Source organism: Solanum stenotomum, chromosome 4, assembly GCF_019186545.1.
Source record: "Solanum stenotomum isolate F172 chromosome 4, ASM1918654v1, whole genome shotgun sequence".
Classification (NCBI taxonomy): domain Eukaryota; kingdom Viridiplantae; phylum Streptophyta; class Magnoliopsida; order Solanales; family Solanaceae; genus Solanum; species Solanum stenotomum.
In genome coordinates this window covers 11,567,862-11,586,394 of record NC_064285.1, presented here as the reverse complement: position 1 = coordinate 11,586,394, position 18,533 = coordinate 11,567,862, and the positions used below count along the sequence as shown (strand labels likewise).

Sequence of the window (18,533 nt, the reverse complement as noted above, 5' to 3'; positions counted from 1 at the left end):
TACATTCAAAATTCTAGTTCTTTTAAGTTTGTGGATTTTAAATTAAACAATTTATATATATTCAACGCATTTCTTACTATAAATTTAAAATTTAAATCAAAGTTACTGAATTCGACCCAACCTGTAACCAACACACTGGCTCCGCCCCTTATGACTCTACTCATTTGTTGTATATATATATGTATGTACATTGTATTTTCTTTCCATTGCCAAAAGAAAAAAGATAAGTCCATGACCATGGCTTTCCAAGTAGAACCAAAACTTCCCATAATTGAGTTCACAGATGAGACCTTGAGGGGTGGCACAACCTCATGGTTATCGACGTCTCGAGAAATCCGATGTGCGTTGGAAGAGTACGGTTGCTTTGGGGCAGTGTACAAGAAAGTCATGCCGGAGCTAAGGGAAGCCATGTTTGATCATTGCAAGGAGTTATTCAAACTTCCCTTAGAAACTAAACTCAAAAATAATAGTGATATTTTTGGTTTTGGTTATGGTGGGAATTTTGGTACTATGCCTCTAGCTGAATTTTTTGGTATCGCCGATGGAGAAACTATTGATGCAACCAAGGATTTTGCAAACAAGATGTGGCCAAATGACAACGTCCGTAAATACTGGTAATAATTTATGTCACACTTTTCGTTTTTTCAGATTCAATTTTATATAAACTCTTATATTAATTTTTTAAAATATATATAGTAGTACTTTTCGTCATGATTATAATTTTAATTCATTGTATTTTTATATAGCTTTTTCGTATCTGAATTTAATTTTAAAATATTGAGTTGATTATTGGTCTAACTTAATTCAGTTTCAAAGATTAGTTTTATTTACTCTTGAGAAGCAAAAAAGCACCACATAAATTGAAATTGAGGGAATTTTTAAGTGAAAGATGCTTGTGATCCGAATAACCCCACACATATATATATATATATCTTCGTAGGAGAATCACAATATTTGGTAGGTCACAAATTTTTATTTTATCAATGTACCCTTAGAACACGGTCTTTTCTATTTAATTTTGTGTATCAAGTAAAATAATTAAGCACTTTTAATAAATAATTATTTATGTAATGTAAGTAGTAAGAGAACTCAGTACTTCTTGATCACGATTCACGAATATCTAATGCAGTTACTTATTGTTCAAGAATTCTTGTTTAGACAATTTATATCATCCATACATAATGATTTGATTTAAGATTTTAATTCTTTCGTGTTTCAACATCAACTTTGTTTGTTAATTTCTTGCAGCGAAGAATCGATTTCATATTCAAAATTAATTGTTGAACTGGACGATACGATTATTCGCATGACGTTGGAAAGTTATGGCATAGAGAAACATTATGAAGCTCTAAAACATTCATGTATGTATTTGATGAGATTAATAAAATATCGATGCCCAAAAAATAATGAAAAAAGTATAGGTCATTCACCTCATAGAGACAAATCATTTATGGGAATTATTGACACTAATCAAGTTGGAGGTTTGGAGATGCAAACAAGAGATGGCAAATGGATCACTTTTCATCCCTCTTCTTATAAAACTCTTGTCATCATAGCTGGTGAGCCATTCACGGTAAGAATTACTACTCCATCGGTTCTGTATTAGATGGACAGTTTCTATTTTACACGATAATTAAGAAATTATTAACAGATTGATCAACTTTATTGTTTTATCCTTTGTTTATATTAATTATTAGTCTTTTGAAAAAGAAATTCTTACATCTTAAAAATTTGTTTAAACTTCTAAAGGTCATATTAATTGTAGGAGTAAAATAGGAAAAAAATATTTTATATTATCCTAATTTAGTAAGTGATGAAATACTCATCTAATATAGGACAGAGAAAGTACCAATTTAAGGGACTATTTTGAACTTATCCTTAAGTATAAGGGACCATTTTTGTAATTTTCTTTTTTTAAAAAAGTTTTGATAAAAAGGTGAAAAATGCAAGCTTAGATGAATCTAATAGCTTTGTCTAGGTTCTTGTTGATGTGTTAAAATTGGTGTATAAATATTAAATTTCGAATTTAGTAATTGAGATGATTAGTTCTAAAAATAACTTCGATTATGAGTGGAATTGAAGTCATTTTCTTTTCCTTAAGAGTATCTTTTACTAATTTTTAACTTCATGTTATTTGTTTCAACTAGCAATTAGATATTATTATTGATCTTTATTACTTGAATTATTCATATCAAAACACACTCTAATCTTCTATTATTAGTAGTACTATTATTGTTACTTCTTTCGTCCCAAAAATATTGTCTTAATAATTACTATTTGGATAATCAAATGATATTTTCTTTAATTATAATTATTTTATATACTTTCTAAATATTTTAAAGTGATAACTATTGTAACTTATAGTACTTCTAAAATAGTTTCTAAATGTGTAAAAAAATAGAATTTAAAATTAAGCATTCTATATTTGAATTCACATCGAACATTAGTTAGTTTGACCCTTGTATTCTGAATCAAGACTCTCTTTTTGGAATTTCCTTTATTAATTGTTTAACATATTTAACAATTCCCTCCGTCCTTATTTATGTGGACACACTTTTCTTTTTAGTTTATCCAAAGAAGAATATCACTTTTCTATAATCACAAACAACTTAACTTTAAAATTTCTCTTTTTTTACCTTTAATTAATGAAATGATCTATAACAACACAACCGTCTAAGATTTGTTTTAGACCAAAAATCTTTGTTTCTTCCTTAAACTTTGTGTCTGGTAAAATGATGTCTCGTAAATTGAGACTGAGAGACTACTTAAAATTTTGAGTGATGACAGGCATGGAGCAATGGTAGGGTATATGCACCAATACACAGAGTGATTATGAAAGGAGTTGAAGATAAGTATTCACTAGCATTGTTCTCTTTTATGAGAGGGACAATTGAAGTACCAGAGGAGTTAATTGATGAAGAGAATCCAAAGCAATTCAAGTCATTTAATAACTTTCAATATCTCAAATATTGTGGAACACATGGCTCTAAAGAGAAAGATCCCTTAAAAGCTTATTGTGGTGTTTGAAAAATATTTATGATCTTTGTTATGTATTTTCCTTCATTATATGTTGTTCTTTGTGATTTCATGCTGCTTGTTTTTATCATTTCTATTTTTATCTTTATGTTCAACTTTGGAGTATATTGTGTGCATGAATTAAATAAAGTTTCGTGAATGGTTGTGTTATCTGTGTTTGTATTCGTATTTCCTAGCAAAGCAAGAAGCAATACTCTTTTTATTTTATTTTTTGATGATCGTGATGTCTGGATCAATTTTTGTGTATTCTGTGTGATGTTCGGACCAATTTTTGCACACTCTGATAAATTTTACTGAATATCTGTCACCTCCCACCGACAACAGATATCAGAGAACTTTGTCCACCAAGGCTAGGACAAATGGGAAAAATCACCTAGTGTATTTATCTTCGTTAAATTTTGAACATGAGGTCTCAGAGTTCTCCACCACTTCATTTACCACTAGGTCACACCCTTCGGTACAACTTGTGAATTTTTTTTAAATTTTTTTATAAAAAAAACATTAAAGAAAGTTACCATCCCCTTCCCCCTATCTCAAAAAAAATTAAAAAACTTTTTTTACCACCCACCTCTAATCACTTTTCTTTCTTTTATGAATGAACATCTTTTACCCATTTACTACCCACTTTTAAATGGGTAAATATGAGTATTACTCGTTTTTACCCATTTTTAAATGAGTTGGATACCCAACCCATTTAAAATGGGTAAATATGAGTGGATACCCATATAAATTACCCATTTTGCCACTTCTAGGTACAAGCAAGAAGTTATACTTTATGGACAAATTACGTTATTTATAAATTTTATGAGTGGATACCCATATAAATTACCCATTTTGCCACTTTTAGGTACAAGCAAGAAGTTATACTTAAGGGACAAATTGCGTTATTTATAAATTTTGCACCAACACACTGTTGCATGGCTACACTTGCTAGCATCTTCATCAACGCTGTACTAGGATTTAAGTTTAGATGAAGTGTTGACATCCCCGATGAAATCTCACAAGTGAAATTTTGGGAGGGCAAATCTTAATACAACGAATAAGAAAATATAGCAACTAACAAGGTAAGCAGTTCACATAAAACGTAGAAACTAACAAGTCCTACTAGAAAGGAACAAGAACACAAAATAATGTGATAATTGAACACAATAAACAACCGACAATGATAAATATCAAAAGCAAGAACTATATTATTACCACTAGTATAACAACAAACACCAACAAGACTAAACCCTTAGAAAGCAAGACAACACTTCATTGCCTACTAACCTTCATGTGCCCTCCACATCCTCCAATCTAATGCCATACCCTTGATAACTTTAAAGTTGCATCATGTCTTGCCTAATCACCTCTCTTCAATACTTCTTCAACCTACCTCTACTCATACCAACTATAACCAAGCTCTCACACCTCATCACTGACTATGTATCTCAATCTCGCTTCTCTCATTCTATCCACCACGAAGGCCACTCCCACCTTATCCCGAATATCCTCATTCCTAATCTTATTGCTCCTTGTATGTCCACACACAACCACCTCAACATCTTCATTACAACATGTATGTTCTAAACATCGGAGTCGACTAACCAAAACAATTAATTGGCCATGCCATATTAACATAAAATAAACTTGCTATAAAAAAAAACTTTAATTTAACCTGGTGATTTAATACATACAAACTTAAAACTGAATCTCGTAAACCAGGGAACAAACAAGGAGCAGCATAACATATTTTGCGAAGAAACTGGTATGAATTACAACTAACACGACGAAATATTGACCGTCGAATATAGTTCAAAGAGGATACACGCTGTACACTGAAAATTTCCAATGTGGCTGCCCCCAACTCTGGAATAGAAAGTAATATTATTAGCAAGGACGATTACTAATTCCACCATTGTACCAAATAAGAAACAAACCAAAGTCTTAATAGAAAATTTATCACCCGACACCTGAGCAAGCTATGCTCTCTCCTGACTTAAACAGTAAGTTCCAAACCTTAAAAAGTATCCACTAGACTAGCAGTAACAACATTAATTAGAGCTGCAAACGGAAAACTCATAAAGACCCAACGACAGTATATTTAGAAGAGAAACTTTTTATATATACTAGAAAGCAGCTGCACAACTTCTGAACCCTTCACCAGTATCTTCATTTAATCATTTGCCAATGCCGAGAAACCATGCCACAAGAACCTGAGTCAAAAATATATGACAAAAACAACTAATCACTCATATTTTTAGATAAAAGCAATACCCAAAGTATGAAGTTATGAGATTTGTAATGCTACCACATATTTAAACAGATAACAACCACCTGTCAAGCTGCTGAGTATCTTCCAAAGTGAAGCAGCATGACCAGGCAATTGTCATGCAAACCTGGGATCGTAAAATCCAGAATCAGAATGGTATAACTGGTTATAGGCTCAAACAAATGAGAATCTGAAGTTGTAAGAGTTAATGTATCGTAAAGTACTCTTGATACAACCCCCATTTAAAGCTAGACCAAAAAAAAACGTTGCATGAATTTTGTGTTTAGTAAATATTTTTTCTTGCTTATGTTGATTTTGGGATAAGGAGATCTAGGCCTCATTTGTTTGCACTTTTAATGGAGGTCCGAATCTGAATGGTTCAAATTAGACCATTAAGTGCATTTGTTTTAATTAAGATTTAAGCACTTGATTGGTCTGAATAGGTATTAATCATTAAGATCTAGAACAGAGTTTTAATATCATTAAGAAGTATTCTTGTGTAGATAATATTTACCATCACTCTATCTATGATCACCAGCCACCATCACTAACCACCTATGTCTATACAACAACCACCGCCACCACCATTGTTAACCACCATCACTAACCACCTATGCCTTTACAAGCACCACTGCCACCACCATTACAGTCGTCTACCACCAACCATTGCTAACCATTACTGCCAGTTGCAAGCACACTTACTTCCTCCATTATTATAATTATTCATTCACAACCTCTACCATGACTACCAACCACTACCACCACTACAGTCAATTCCTACTACTAGCAAACTCCGGCATCACAACTAGCATTGTTGTCAACTACCACCATAAACTCTTCATTCACCTCCACCACTACTATCAGCCACTACCACCACTGTGGTCAATCTCTACTACCAACCACACTCATCACCATAACTAGTACCACTGTCAACTACCATAAACACATCATCAACCACCACACATTCTTCCACCACCACCAACTACTAACATCAATCAACTTCACCATTACAACCACCACCAATCGCCACCACTGTGACAGTCACCATCTAAGTTGCTCGGACTCAGGTGTGGGCGTCTAATGCAGGTGCGGATCTAGAGGTCGGATCCTTCATGATCTAATTTCTAATTTCTAAGATTCAGGGATATGGATCCATGTAGTGGATACGGGTACGGGGATTCGCCTAAAAATAATTAAAATATCTAAAAAGAGAGTTATAAAACCTAGAATATGAGATATTATGTGGAGAACTTGAGGAGAATGCTGGAAGGAGATTAAAGGAAAAGGAAAAGGAGTGGCATAGATATTTCTATACAAAAAGTATTCCATTTCCTTCAATTTCACCTTAGCTTTTGTATAGATTATAGGAATCATTAAAATTGTCCAGACTTTCCCCATCGATTTTGGTCAAAGTACCCAAAATCTGTTGACCAAATCGGACACAGATCCCACACCCATGTCGTGTCGACACGGGTGCAGCACCAAAAGTGAAGAGTCCAAGCAACTTAGGTCACCATAACACCAACCCAACTCCCCCGTCACAACTATAACCACCATCATTACTAGCCATCAACAACAATTATTAGCCTATTACCATCATCACCACTACTGCAAACTATCTCCACTATCAGTAGCACCCACAAGTGTTTCATTTTTATTTTTTTATTGAATAATGATTTTTATTTTATTAATTTTAAATATACAATTAATTTCTACTTGAATTGTATATTTATTATGTACATATAAATAAATCGTGTACATTCGAATGTTGAAAAACAAACCGTCTTAGTCATTCAGAATTCAAATCTAGCGACAATATCTTATCATTCAGATTCAGACATCTAAATCTTAGTGAAAACAAATGAAGTCTTACAATAGTAATGCAAACCCTTTTTTAGTTTATCAAAGGCAATAATGCAGGCCCTTTAAGGATGATATTTTCTGGAATTTTCAAAATACCGGATAATTTGGCAAAGAACAAGAAAATCAATCAGATTGAAGTCTGGGAGCTAAATCATTAACTAAAGCACACCTAATACATGAGATGTCACCATGCTCCAGATCAACATTTTTGGAGAAAACGAAGGGCCAGAGAGAAGGCTGCAGCACCACAAGCTTCTTTAAGAGATTCGCAACATCCAACTAGAGATGGAATATTCAACTGTAGATTTTGACCTTAATTTGCTTATTTCAAACTGCTTCAACCAACGTAACCATCTCATTGATCAAACTTCATTTCTGTATATCTGCACAGAAGATAGAGATTGAAGGAACTCAACATTCTAAATGAAGCCAATGAAAAACAGCAGTTTGAAAAATTAAAATATGATGGCCTCATTTCAGCAATAAAAAGTGGAGCTTGCCTGCGAGGATTCTTCTGTCGCAGTCTGAAGTCATCATTTGTGAACTCTGGTAATGAAATAGGGGCACACAAGATCAATAATTTACAGGAGAAGTTTCATAGCACAAAAACAACATACCCAGTGAATCCCACAAAGTGGGGTCTAGGGAGGGTAGATTGTATGCAGACCTTACCAATACCTCGTGGAGGTAGAGAGGCTGTTTCAGAATACAAGTTCCATAGCACAAGGTTCGTGGAAATATTAATTGAACAAAGTAACAGATAAGGGTTCTTACCAGGCGGAGTCTGTTGGGGCTTCGGTTCACTGTTTGGTTTACTTGTCTTATTCTCTTTGCTGCAGACAGGAAGTAATGTTATGTTTCTTTAAAACTTAGTAAGTCTATAATCAAACACTACTTGGGACATCTATAGCTACAGCACTTCAAAGAACCAAGCAATCACTCTTAAAGTGTAGAATTTTTTTTTAAAAGTTAGCTAATAAATACAGATGCTGAATTATATACAGACATTTAACTATCATTGGGAAAACATGGCACAAGAACTCTCTTTAAGATAACACACTCTTGACATGAAAGATTCACTCAGATTTTCAAAAAGTGCCAAAACGGATGATAGACCCCTTGAATACTTAGAATTGTAATCATAGATTTGCCAAATTCTTTTGGGTTCACAAATAAGAACAAGCTTGGACTCAAAAGTAAATGCTCTGATTGGGTCACTTTGTCCTGACTCCTTGTATTCTCATCTGAAATTTAATGCAAAAGTCATGATAAAAGTCAAAGTTGTGTTATACTGAAAACAAGTTACTGATGAGTATGAGCAAAAAATAAAAGAGAAAATGCAAAGGAACAAGAATAACTGCATTGACCAAGAGTGTAACATATACATGCCAGTAGAAAGAAAAACAACGAAATCAACATATCATAACAATCTGCAAAGCGTTCTACTGACATTGGAGCAGCACCGAGAGATGAAATCTGCCCACTAGGGCGAGGATGGTAAGCACCATCCGCAGTAGCATATGGTGAACAGTATTGTGTGCCTAGTGCTCCAGCAGCACCAGCTAAAACTGGCAACCTGAAAAATTCAAACCAATATTTATCTAGTGACACCCAGTTACTCAAACTATAAAGCCATATCTAAGATCAGAAGAGAACACGAATTTTATTATATCCAATCCAAGAATTCAGAGAGAGAGATCCTACACATCACACAGCTGTCAATTCATTTTCCCCTCAAAATGTGAAGCATAAGACTAAAGAACCTACTCAATAATATCTCCATGCACTACACGGCAAATTCTTCTCCTGTTTTTTCATTATTATTATTATTATTATTTTGGAGGGGGAGGGGGACATTTAGGTTAGCATCAGATTAGGTAAAGATAACCTCACCATGTCATTTCGGAATTGCCATGCGGTTGACCAACATATCCAGGGAAGGCCATGCCAACAGCAGGAACTCCAACGCCACCTGGGTGCTGGCCTCCAAATTGCACAACTGCAAATCCCATTACAGAAAAAAATTGTTTCCTTAAAAGTACAAATATCACTCTACTTAACAAACAGAAGTGATACGATTACCAGTTTATAACACTTACTGGACTTGATATTACTAGAGTATAACTTATGGAAGAGAAAACCTAGCTACTAAACAGAACAAGAAAAAGCATATAGAAATAACATGCTGCATAAACCACTCCAAGAGGGAAATGTAACTTTAAAGAAGCTTGCCTAAACAAGATCACTACTGAACAAGTATGCTTAAGAGAGTCTGTTTCAGAACAAGTCCCATATTTTTCAAATCTGTTCATATATTTGTTAGTTTAATTGGTTATTCTTTTGTTTAATTGTTATATCCAAAGCATGCATGTTAGTTGGCTAATTTCTTTTTTTAGCGTGTTAATTAGTTAGTTGAATTAACTATTTATGTGTAATTTAGCTATTTAATGTTAATGTTAATTTGTTAGATGAGTTATTATCAATATAGTTGAATACTTAATTAGTTAAACCCTAATTTTTTAAAAGTTAGCATTTTTTCAAGACCAAAAACCCTAATTCTATTAGTACATACATTTTTTCAAAGTTCATTTTGTTAGTGCTTTAGGTCTTGAAGTTACAATACCTAAACCCTATTTTTTTTAGAAGTTACATTTTTTCAAGACCTAAGCTCTAATTCAATTAGTACGTACATTTTTTCATGTTCATTTTGTTGGTGTTTTAGGTCTTGAAGTTATGACATGTAAACCCTAATTTATTAGAAGTTACATTTTTGGAAGACCTAAACCTTAATTCTATTAGTACATACATGTTTCAAAAACCTATACCATAATTCTATTAGTACATACATTTTTACAAGACCTAAACCCTAATTTTGTTTTTCAAGTTCATTTTATTTGTATTCATTTATCAAACACTTTTTGTCAACTATTTCTTGTTAGTATGGTTGATACCTTCTATGGTAAGTTATAAGCTTATCATTCCTTTAATCGTCAACCCTATTTAAACTAATTGACGATTAACTAATTAATAATTTTCTTAACTAATTCATAGTTACAATGTATCATATGCAAAACAGATTAAATAAATGATCTTCACCTTAAATTAATCAACTAATTAACAATGTTTTAACTAATTGAGTATTTAAATATATTGATAATAAATATATCTAACAAATTAACATTAACTAATCTAACAAACTAACATTAATATTAAATAGCTAAATAACACATTAGTAATTAAACCAACTAACTAATTAACACATCAAAAAAAAAGCTAAAGAACATGCATGCTTTGGAAATAATAACTAAACAAAAGAATAAACAGTTAAACTAACAAAGAATAAACAAATTAATAACAACTGTTAAAGGGCATATTTGATTTTCCTCATATAGCGCACTTATTTAGTGCGCTTTACAAGTCCATTGACCATAATGGCCGTTAAGCCTGGTCCGTTAATGGAACTTATATAGCACACTAAATAAGTGCACTATATGTAGATTCTGTCAACTTTGTTTGGTCACTTTTTATTTTTCATCCATCGCTTAGGTGCCAAACTAGCATATGTTGATGCAGGCTATAAAAGGGTTACCTGGCAGAAAGGTTGGAGTCCCAGAAAACTTCTGATTACTGTGACCACTACCCATGTTTCCAGGTGCACCTACAATGTGAGCCCCATATCCCCTTCCAGGACCCTGAAGACTGCCTTGCCCTTTTGCAACCACAGAACTCGTTAATTTATTGGACTCTGAAGTAAATGCAAGCTCTCCAGGTTCACAAGTATTCATAGCTTGTGCTGTTTTGGGGGGGGATGAAACTTGAGATCCAGCACCCGGTTGCTGTACTAACTGCTGACCAGTTACTTGCAGAAAAGGTTGCCCTCGACTTTGAGCAGAATATCGCTGGGCAGGGTGGAGCTGGGTTGGCAGAGAAACACTATTGACTTGATTATTGGGCACAGGCGATTGATAATTCCTATGCGGTGATGCATTAAATCCTCTTCCTTGGCCTCTCAATGCCTGGGAATGAGTAGACTTCATTGAAGAAGACAGCCCCAGTGGCAACTGCACACTGGATGAAGGCTTCCCAGCAACTGCAGGAATAGAATCATCAATATTAAGCTTGTTTATGCCAAACGAATCATTCGGATCCTTCAGGATTATTGCAGTTGATTGTGCAGAAGCAGCACTTTCGCCTGAAAGAGAAGGCTGAACACTGCGGCTACTTGTCTCAGTTTGCATTTCCCTCTTGTGTGTTATTGTAGTCTCTTTACTGGAAGAGCCAGAAGGATAAAATGGTGGAGAAGCATAATTCAATCTTGACATAATCCTTTGATTTGCAGCTGTAACTGCATCTTTTTCTAAATCTGATACAGAAGCAGATGCTTTATTTTTGCTATAATGTGAAGGTTTGTCAACGGACTGACCAGATCTGAAAAATTAGATTTGACAAGAAGAATTGAAAAAGATCCTTCACAAGGAAAAAATGAGAATAATAGTTAACTTGAAACTTACTGCTTGTTTAGTGGAGGAGGTGCATCAATGTTGTCCTTAAAAGATGGTCTGTACCTCCTTGGTCCCCGACCTCTGATAGCTTTTGAAGGATTACTCTGAATGTTCTGGTTATTATCCTTAGTCTGATCATTACCATTGATGTACGCTTTGGGTCTTCTTCCTTGTGAAGCCCCACTATCAGCCCCTCTCATCCTACCACGACCTCGATAGCGACCCCTTGATATCCTCCTATCCTGAGAATTTTACAAAATCTTGTGAGCAAATGACTAGCAGACAGGAAAAATATAATGCTAGAATGAATAGCAAATAAATAAAAGCAGTCACCTCGTCATAATTCCTCTGCTCCACAGTCAACTCTTCAAACTTGTCATGGCCCCATTTACGATCATCTTTTGATTCCCATAACCTTCTTCCGCCAGACACTCGCCTAAACAAAATATTTTTTTCATGATTAGTTGCCTAAATAATATGATTATACGAGACAATGACATAAACTAGTGATAATAAATGAAGTCTACTTACTAATGGTTAAATGGAGTAATAAATCATAATTACAACCTACAACATTCAGTACAACTACGACGTGAACAGGATGGGTTTTGGGAGAAAGATAAGAAGCATTATCAATTACACAAAATATGTGCAAGCAATTAAGGAAACATATTTTTGTTTAAATTACTGACTGCACTTCCCTTTCAAGGTATTTCTCTTCCTTCAATGGTTAATTCATACAAGAGGCTGGGGAAGATAGTCAAGGAACCTAAAGATCACTATATTTTTAATCTTTGTTTCAAAGCAGAATGAATTAGTTAATACTCCCTCCAGACCAAAATAATTGATGTTTAGGCTTGGGCACATGGATTAAGAAATTCACTTACTCCTAAAATTAAGAGGCTTTATTTGTAAAATATCCTGAGTTATGATAGTTTTTTCTTTTTAGGTTCACATAATTATCATTGGGGTTAAGAATGTGTCAAGGGTAAATTTGGGAAAAGGAATTAAATACATTCTTGGTTTTGTGAAACATCAATTATTTCTAAACTGGAGGGAGTAACAAAAGTGTGGTAGAGGCTTATCTTTACACAAGGGAAACACACATAAAGCACATTGTTATGCATATAGCCAGCCGCAGTGTTAAACCAGATGGCTCTCTTTAAGCCTTTTCAAGGAGGTTTTTGTTGACTGTTGCAGTTTGGATCAGGAAACCACAAAGGGAGCAAAGGAAAAGCAACCAAACTTGGAACTTGGATGCGATCAAGAAGGTAACTAGCTTGTGTTTTCGAAAATTTCCACCAGAAGATAGGCTTTCAAATTTTATAGGAAAATCAGACAGAGACTCCAGTCTCAAGGTATAGTTATCCTTTATACAGGATTTGTTCAATCATCCGATATCCCAATCCATGCTGTGTACGGCACGACACAACCCCTTTCAGCAGAGGTTTAACTAAAATCTTTGAAAAATCAGACACTTAATCAAGGTATAGGTGTCCAAAATAATAACATTATGAATGGTGACCTAACTACTTTGGGATTTAGGCAAGTTGATTGATTAATTTCACTAAATCAACAGTAAAACACCTTAAACATATACCACAAACACTAATTTACTCTCTCTCAATTCAAAAATTCATATTAAACTGAACTATCACAATTAAAGTGAAACTTACTTCTGTCGCCCGCCTACATTGTCTCCAAACCTATCATCGTGCATATAAAAAGCTCCAGTCTTGGGCACAGCATAGGGTTCATTTTCTTTTTTCTCCTCTTCCTGCAGCAAATCATGTTCATTCCCATCAACAACCCCTGGAGTAGAACCTCCTCCTTGCTCCACAACTTCCTTCACTCCCTCAGCCGTTTCCTCAACCACAGCCTCAACTTCCCCGTACAATTCTTCCTCCTCCTCCTCTACATACTCCTCACCATCCTCGTACACCGCCGCAGCACCTTGCCCCTCCGACTCATCATCAGAATCAATACTCCTTAAGGGCTTTTCAGTATTTCCACTTTCTCCGCCTCCGTCCTCATCATCACTTGCCTCTCTCCGCCTCATCTTCAACGACAGCATCGCTTCCTCCGGATCGCTCTCGTAATCAACATCTTCTCCTCCTGTTCCTGTTCCTGTTCCTGTTCCTGTTCCCGTTCCCGTTCCCGTTCCCGTTCCCGTCATCGCAAACAAACAAACAAATCAAAATCAAACTCCAGCAGCACTTTACACTAACACCATTTTCAAAAATAAATCTTTATCAGTAATTGAATCCAAAACCAAAACACTGAATCGAAAATAGAGCAGAATTTGAAGGAAAGTTAAGATTTTTGGGGCTCTGCGTAGTGAATTTGGAGTCTGAAAATGGTAGGGTTAGGTTAAAGTTTGGAAAAAAAGATTGGGTTTTTTTTGGATAATAATGGGGTTAGAGGGTGAGGCTACTGATGTCACTCGCCAATCGTCAGCGAACTTTATATATCTAGAGGGAGTAAGATTTTCAACATTTGGTCCGCAATGGGCCTTGCAGTGCACAATTTGAATTTAGTCAGAGCTTCAATATGGGCTTTTAACATTGAATGAAAAACAAAAAAAAAATCTACATTTGGTCTACATTGTTGTTATTTTGAATTTTAATTATTAATTTTAAAAAAAAAGGTTCTTGGACTAATTTGATTTTTTTTAAAAAAATAAAAAAAGATTTCCAGTATGAACAAGTACATTAGTATATCGGTGGATTCAACAAAGTCAAATAAAGATGAAATATGATGCTATGAAATAATCATATTTATATTTTATATGAACCCGTTATACACACCAATTCTAATAGGCATAACGAAGATCATGATACATAAAGAATCATTGTGTCATTCATATATCAGTGCGGTATCATTTTTCATTATATTATCAACTAAGTTAATTGACGTGGAAGACTAAGATTGTCTTCACTTCATTCAAAATCAGATCTCATCAAGCATAAATCAAATACATCATCAATAAAAGAATATGAATGCCCTCATGATCATATATGAATTTCATATGCTTACAAAAGGAATATATAAAGTCTACAAAAGAATTCATGCGAGACAGTTATCATCAAGTGTACGATATTTTTGAATAGATGTTAAGCACATAATTAATTAACACAATAATAAATTTAACAAGTATGTTTCAGAGTATGAATAATGTCAAATAATTATAAAAGTCATCACATAATTGAATATGTATTCAAACTTGACACTTGATATTAGTGTAGGTGCTTATCACCTCATATATGGTACTATCTTTATTTCTAACCCTTATTATCATTTAATTATGAAGACATTTCTTCTATCAGAGTTTTAGAGTTGAACTTATCTTGATCGGTAGTATAACAAAATCACATAATTATTTTACCTTTTTTAGGGCTCTCAATATATTCAAATACGAGTTCTGCATGAGTACACGTAACTATTAATACCCATAATATAATGATGAAAGTTAATCACGTCAAAAAGTCAACTCCAAACTTTTGAGATTAAATCTAAAATTTATTTCAAAATTGAGTTATCGTAATACAAGGATCTTTTACCACAAATTTCTCCCATAACTAATCACATTAGTTTTCATTTTTTTTCTTCTTTTAAATATGAGATCAAAATCCCTAATTTGCAACACAATTCATGAACTAAATTGCTATAACGTAAGTCATGAATAATCATTAAAATGAAGATCAGAATCTTACCTCCATGATGAATCGTGAAAATTCTTCCAAAAACTCCTTAAACTGAAGTTTAGTGCTCCAAAATATGTTCGAAACAAGAAATCTTGATTATGCCCTTCTTTGCACGCAGATCCCACTTCGCGAACATGGAACCTGTCACGCGTCGAGCCTACACCTTGGAAGTGGCTGGCACTCGAGAATCATTTTTTATCCCCAAGCGATAATAGGCTTAAACAAACTATTATTTGAAAATACTCATTTGCAATAATAATAATAATTTGCAAAAATCTTTCAAGGAAACAAAGTACTGAGAAACTCCTCAACTCTAATTATCTATGAAGCCTCTAATACTAGAATAGATGTCGGGACAAGACCCACGACAATTCAACAATAACGGAAAATAAATGTGAAATCCTCCAAAAAGCAAAGAGGCTCACCAAAGCTATCTGAAGTGCAAAGTAATCTCAATGAAACGCCTGTTGATGACCCTGAACACTTGTATCTACATCATAAAAGATACAGGTCGAATGACATTAGTACATTGAATGCACGAGTATGTAATATACCCAAGGCGAAATAATTGAATGAAAGGACTGCAATAGATATAACATAAACTAAACTAGATGTAAAGAATTAAAGAAATGAAATTATTTAATTTTACAAAATATTTTCTCATCTCTGAATTTCAACATAATAAGTGATATATTTAAAATACACTTTAACTCTATTGGGAGATTCTCTAACCGACAACTATCATTATGAGCTACATGATGATATAGTGTCTTGTCCACGCTGCCAGAACTATCATATATCGTGCCAGGATATAGTTCACATAAAAATGAAACATTTGAGAAATATTTAGTTCCCTTACATTCTTTCTCAAACTCCTCTTTATTTGCTCAAAATTCAGTTTAAACAATAATATTTTATTTAAAAAATTCTCACTAAGAATTCAATGAATACTCAAAAATAAGCTGAAAATAGACATGAACAATCAACTCAATAATCGCAATACACAATGCACAACAATTCAATGATTAGAAATAGGAATTGAATAATCAACAATTCAAGAACTCGGAACTCAATATCAACTTATCTCAAAAATACTCAAATCTAAGAATAAAACCTTAGATTACTCTATTACTGATTTGAAAGTAGATGTAGGGCGTGAGGACGAACTAGTCCAACACTATGATAGTCTTACATACCTGGAAGAATGAAGTTCTTTGGCGAAATTGAAGAAACTTGAAAAATGTTTGAACCCAAACTTGAAGAATGTTTGAACCCTAGATTTTCTCCTCTTAGAACCTTGCTTTAACGACTTGAAGTGTTAATGAACGTAAAATAACTGATTAACACTTTCTAAGCCTTTAATTAGGTGTAAAACCTCGTGGTTTAGGCTTAGAATAAGAGTTAAAACGATGTAGTTTAAGTACCAAATGCATAGGGAAAAGACCAAACGAACCCAGCTTAAAAACTGACGAGGTGCCTTAAAAGGGAGTTTTCACGGACCATTTTAGGCATCATGGTCCGTGAAACACTTCAAGGCCCTATAGCCAGTCGTGAAACTTCACCTGCCCGATAGCACTAAAATGGGAGTAACTTTTTACTCCAAACTCGAAATGAGGCAAACTCGGTGGCGTTAGAAAGAGGACTCAAAGACCTTTAATTGGATAGGCCATTGGCCACCTAATTCATTTTGTGATGAGAGATATAGTCGTTTGAATTTGACCCAAAACTTAAAAGTTGATGGGTGACTTGTACGGACCCCTAAACGGACCGTACAAGCCACCATGGGCCGTCTAGGTGACCCCCACCTTGGCAGCCCTAGACGGTTGGCCACCATGCCCTAAACGGTTTGTACACCCCTAAACGGACCGCTTAAGGTGTCATGAAGGGTCCATGGTCCATTTTGGGTTCATGAACTTGCATGTTACCCCTTTTTAGCCCTATTCAAAGTCTAAGGTGTTACAGAACCCCTGACCATTTGAACTATGAGGATCGTGTCCCTTGGGAGTGCAATGCTCAAGTCACCCCATCATCTCTTTTTGAATACTATATCTTAGCTCACGACCATGAAAGACAATTTCTTGCACCAGAAACTACATAATTAGAAGAGTTTTCTCCCTCAACGGGACCAAGAAATGACTGATTAGACTCATTTTATTTGGTCCTTTATTTGTGATGCATGAGACACACTTAACTTATCCTTATCTTGTCGAAATGATTATCTCAAGCACCCTTATGTGTCGATTACAAGGCAAAAAAAAAATGTTATTAGTTTCTTTATCTGTGTCACTTGATATGGCAAGTGAATATTAAAGGCTGAAAATAATTGTTTAAAAATCTCTAGCAAGACTTTTCCAAGAAAAAATTGGCATCTCCCTTAATCTGTTCTAGTATGCAAAATCACCTAAATTATGTGGGATATAAATCGAATATGCAAATAACTCCTAATATATCCTACGAACATGTTAGAACACTCTAAACTATGATCGTCTAAGCACATATTTAATCGTGGTCAACTTTTTGTTTTTATTTTAACTAGATTTTAACTTAAATATCTGAATCGCTTCTGATCTCATGGGACTTATCAAACCATCTACCTAAGTCCTAAATCATCATTCGAACCTATTAGAACTTTCAAACCTCAATTCTTATCAATTTATCCAAAATGGTGACTTAATTCATTTATAAAGTTTTCAACTTCTCAATTTTTAATTTTTCTCTATTACGCATCTAATTGGTTTAGAATTTGTGTCATTTATCATCTCGAGTGATAAATAACCTTATAAATTCATAAAAAGTGTTATTTAGGTGAAAAAAGTCTTAAAATTTAAAATACATGTATTAATCAGTACATCAATAATGCTCTACGATATCGAAACAATGCTGCATCAGAAGAAAAAAAAAGGTGTAGCCTAGTTGAAATTCTTTTGTTTCAAAACTCATTTAGAGCCCGTTTGGATTGACTTAAAAAAAGTAACTTTTTAAAGTGCTGGAACTTATTTTTAAAATAAGTAGTTATGTGTTTGGATAAAAGTGCTGCAGTTGAAAAAAAAGTTGTTGATGTGTTTGGCAAATAAGTGCTGGTAAACACTTTTTTTTATCAAAATGTCTGAAATACCCTTTAAGCTGTTAACATGATAAAAAGTTGATTAATTTAAGGTTTTTATACTTAAAAAAAAA

General features: G+C 34.0%; 2 protein-coding genes across 8 annotated transcripts; one reads left to right on the top strand and one right to left on the bottom strand.

Moving 5' to 3' along the window:
- The first annotated feature begins 213 nt into the window (after positions 1–213).
- LOC125862322 (deoxypodophyllotoxin synthase-like) lies at positions 214–3,186 on the top strand. The gene is made up of 3 exons (XM_049542372.1): positions 214–614; positions 1,249–1,573; positions 2,788–3,186. The coding sequence occupies exons 1-3, from the start codon at positions 232–234 to the stop codon at positions 3,025–3,027; spliced, it is 948 nt and encodes a 315-aa protein (XP_049398329.1). The 5' UTR covers positions 214–231; the 3' UTR covers positions 3,028–3,186.
- Positions 3,187–4,885: 1,699 nt separating this feature from the next.
- On the bottom strand, positions 4,886–14,066 carry LOC125862287 (protein MLN51 homolog). Of its 7 annotated transcripts, none has more exons than XM_049542326.1 (12): positions 13,329–14,066; positions 11,986–12,088; positions 11,662–11,894; positions 10,740–11,578; positions 9,044–9,149; positions 8,601–8,726; positions 7,925–7,983; positions 7,651–7,696; positions 7,463–7,533; positions 7,320–7,387; positions 5,327–5,414; positions 4,886–5,231 (listed from the first exon to the last, which is right to left on the bottom strand). In XM_049542326.1, exons 1-9 carry the CDS (start codon positions 13,826–13,828, stop codon positions 7,506–7,508), a joined length of 2,040 nt encoding a protein of 679 aa, XP_049398283.1. In that variant the 5' UTR covers positions 13,829–14,066; the 3' UTR covers positions 4,886–5,231; positions 5,327–5,414; positions 7,320–7,387; positions 7,463–7,505. The 7 variants fall into 7 exon arrangements, with proteins under 7 accessions (XP_049398283.1, XP_049398280.1, XP_049398284.1 ...); XM_049542323.1 differs by having other exon boundaries at positions 5,353–5,414; XM_049542327.1 differs by having other exon boundaries at positions 5,353–5,414; positions 7,502–7,533.
- Between the last annotated feature and the right edge of the window lie 4,467 nt (positions 14,067–18,533).

Bases quoted from the DNA above. Each gene is read 5' to 3' on its own strand.
- LOC125862322 (XM_049542372.1), top strand. From the start codon at position 232: ATGACCATGGCTTTCCAAGTAGAACCAAAACTTCCCATAATTGAGTTC. The intron at 615-1,248 runs GTAATAATTTAT...AATTTCTTGCAG, and splicing joins GACAACGTCCGTAAATACTG to CGAAGAATCGATTTCATATT. The intron at 1,574-2,787 runs GTAAGAATTACT...GAGTGATGACAG, and splicing joins TAGCTGGTGAGCCATTCACG to GCATGGAGCAATGGTAGGGT.
- LOC125862287 (XM_049542325.1), bottom strand. From the start codon at position 13,828: ATGACGGGAACGGGAACGGGAACGGGAACGGGAACAGGAACAGGAACA. The intron at 9,150-10,739 runs GTAACCCTTTTA...TGGGATTTGCAG, and splicing joins GACTCCAACCTTTCTGCCAG to TTGTGCAATTTGGAGGCCAG. The intron at 7,534-7,650 runs GCAAGCTCCACT...TCTTCTGTGCAG, and splicing joins CGACAGAAGAATCCTCGCAG to ATATACAGAAATGAAGTTTG.